At 55.6% G+C, this 2,553-nt stretch overlaps 1 protein-coding gene across 1 annotated transcript in view; it reads left to right on the top strand.

Annotated features, from left to right (window-relative positions):
- Positions 1-952: 952 nt before the first annotated feature.
- GRAMD1A (GRAM domain containing 1A) overlaps positions 953-2,553 on the top strand; it is a 33,611-nt gene continuing 32,010 nt past the window's right edge. Inside the window, exons 1-2 of the mRNA XM_011947636.1 lie at positions 953-995; positions 2,153-2,450. Coding sequence (XP_011803026.1) covers positions 2,182-2,450 — 269 coding nt within the window. The 5' untranslated portion in view covers positions 953-995; positions 2,153-2,181. The remainder of the gene's footprint in view (positions 996-2,152; positions 2,451-2,553) is intronic.

Below are 2,553 nucleotides of genomic sequence, written 5' to 3' on the forward strand. Positions count from 1 at the left end.
TGGCCAACATGGTGAAACCCTGTCTCTACTAAAAAAAATACAAAAATTAGCCAGGCATGGTGATGCATGCCTGTAATCCCAGCTACTTGGGAAGCTGAAGTCAGAGAATTGCTAGAACCTGGGCAGTAGAGGTTGCAGTGAGCCAAGATCATGCCATTGCACTCCAGTCTGGGCAACAGAGCAAGACTCCATCTCAAAAAAAAAAAAAAAAAGAAACTGGAAAAGTAAGAGAGAAGTTCCCAGACCTCAGCCATGGGGAATGCCAGCTTTTACGGGCCAGGGAGAGGGGCAGGAGTTGTGCACGAAACGAGATGGAGCTGCCTGAGGTGGGAGAAGAGGAAACTGTGACATCACAGTGGCCAAGGGAGCCTTCCAGGAGGAAGAAGCATCTCCCAGGGTCAGGGCTTCTAACAGCAGTTGGGGAAGACAAGGACTGGAATTTGGATTTGGCCACCTGGGGGTATTTTCTGAACTTGGAGGAGCATTCTTGGGGAGTTGGAGTTGGGGACACCCCTACGATGCTTGCAACGGCTGAGGACTCCAAACCTGCAGAGTCTGTCCTGAAACAGGTCAGACCTGGGCAGTGGGATGGGAAAGGGGGCCTCTCTGTCTAGGGACTTGGGCTCCCATGTAGTTGGATGTGCTACACTGTGGCTGGCCACAGACCAACACGAGAGATGGACCACAAGAGGCCTGGGGTAGGTAGCCTTTCCTCCTGGTACAGCCAAGAATGGAAGGATAAGAGGGGTTCCTCCTGCCTCCTCCTTGGTACGGGTATGAGCACCTCCACCTCCATCCCCACTCTGTCCTTTCTCCCAGGAGCAGCTGGCCAGAGAGTAACACGACTCCAGCCGGACATGGTCATGACTATTCCAGCCTGCAAGGTCATGACTCTGGCCCAGCTAGGACTCCTAGGGGAAAGGAAGTGCCTGGTCTACCGCCCTTTCCCTGCAAGTCTGAACCCTGTGTGGACAGAAGGAGGAGGACCCCATAAGGTAGGGGTATTGGGGTACTCGGGTGCCTGGGAAGATCCAGGTCTGGCCTGTAGGGGTCAAGGTCTTTTCCAAAACAGGGGAAACCCTCTCTGGTTCCGGAAGGTCCTCCCTTCCCTATTCCCTGAACAGCTGGGTGCCAAGAAGCCCCTGTCTTGAGGACAGAGAGACTGCAGTCTGGCCTCCCCAGACCTAGGCAGTCTCCAACATCACAGCCACAGCTCAGGAACTGGCCTGGCTTCCTCCCAGGCCCAGAAGGCCCCAGCTGGCCACCTCCCTTTGTTTGTCTTGGGAGGCGCGACTGCTAGGCAAACAGGGAAGGGAAATCCCTATTCGGCCTCTCTGTCTGTTCGGCCAGCTGTTACCCAGGCCCGGGCCTCTGGTGCCCACTGAGGCCTGGCTCCTTCCTGGCCCTTTTTGTGGAAGGGACACAGGGCACGAGTGGGTACAGAGAACACCCAGGGCTCTCCGAAAAAATTGCCCAGGCCCTCCACAGATGAGATAGGAGCTATGTGGTTCGGTAAACCTCAGTTCCAGCTACAGGCAAATGGGATTAACTAGACACTTACTATGTTGGGGCCCTGGCCTAGCGCCTTGCATGTCAGAGCCCTCCAGATACTGTCTGGCCATCCTACAGGGTCCTATCAGGATCTCGAGTTTCCAAAAGAGGAAACAGGCTTGGGGACATAAGGGAAGGAAGTTAGCAGAGGTGGTAATCCCACGCAGATCTCTCTGACCCCCAAATCATGATCTTTTTTTTTTTCCCTGAGACAGGGTCTCGCTCTGTTGTCCAGGTTGGAGTGCAGTGGCACAATTATAGCTCACTGCAGCCTCAAATTCTGGGACTCTCATGCGATCCTACCGCCTCAGCCTCCCGAGTAGCCAGGGCTATAGGGATGTGCCACCATGCCTAGCTAATTTTTAACTTTTTGTAGAGATAGGGTCTTGCTATGCTGCCCAGACTAGTCTCAAACTCCTGGCTTCAAGTGATCCTTCTACCTCAGTCTCCCAGAGAGCTGGGATTATAGGCATAAGCCACTGCGCCTGGTCCCCAACTGTGCTCTTAATCATAGCTCATTTCTCTTAGTGGAGCCACAGGGGAAGGTGGTAAGGGGCTTGAGCAGGAACTCTCTCTCTCACCTCTCTTTTCTGTCTCCCAGAGACCACATCGCTGTTCCAGACCCTCCCCATGGATGAGGTCCTGCCCCTGATGCCTTGGGAGACCCTGTTGGCACAGGGCAGTCCCCAGGGCTCGCCTGCCCTCCCAGCTGGGCAGCGGAAGCAGCAGCCACAGGGTGACAGGGCCCAGGGCCTGGCCTCTGAGTCCTGGAAGCTCCTGGAAGTGCCCATCATTCACATAACACCATCCAGTGATGGGGAGTCCCCTGCCTGCACCCCAACCCTCCAACGCCGGCAGCAGCTGAGGACGCCAGACCCGCAGAGTCTGTCCCAGGACAGGTCAGACCTGGGCAGTGGGACGGGAAAGAGGGTCTCCGTCTAGGGAGGGTTCTCTCTGTCAAGGGTGGGTTCCTTGTGGCTGTGGGTCAGAGCGCAACCTTAG

Source organism: Colobus angolensis, unplaced genomic scaffold, assembly GCF_000951035.1.
Source record: "Colobus angolensis palliatus isolate OR3802 unplaced genomic scaffold, Cang.pa_1.0 Scaffold107, whole genome shotgun sequence".
NCBI lineage: Eukaryota > Metazoa > Chordata > Mammalia > Primates > Cercopithecidae > Colobus > Colobus angolensis.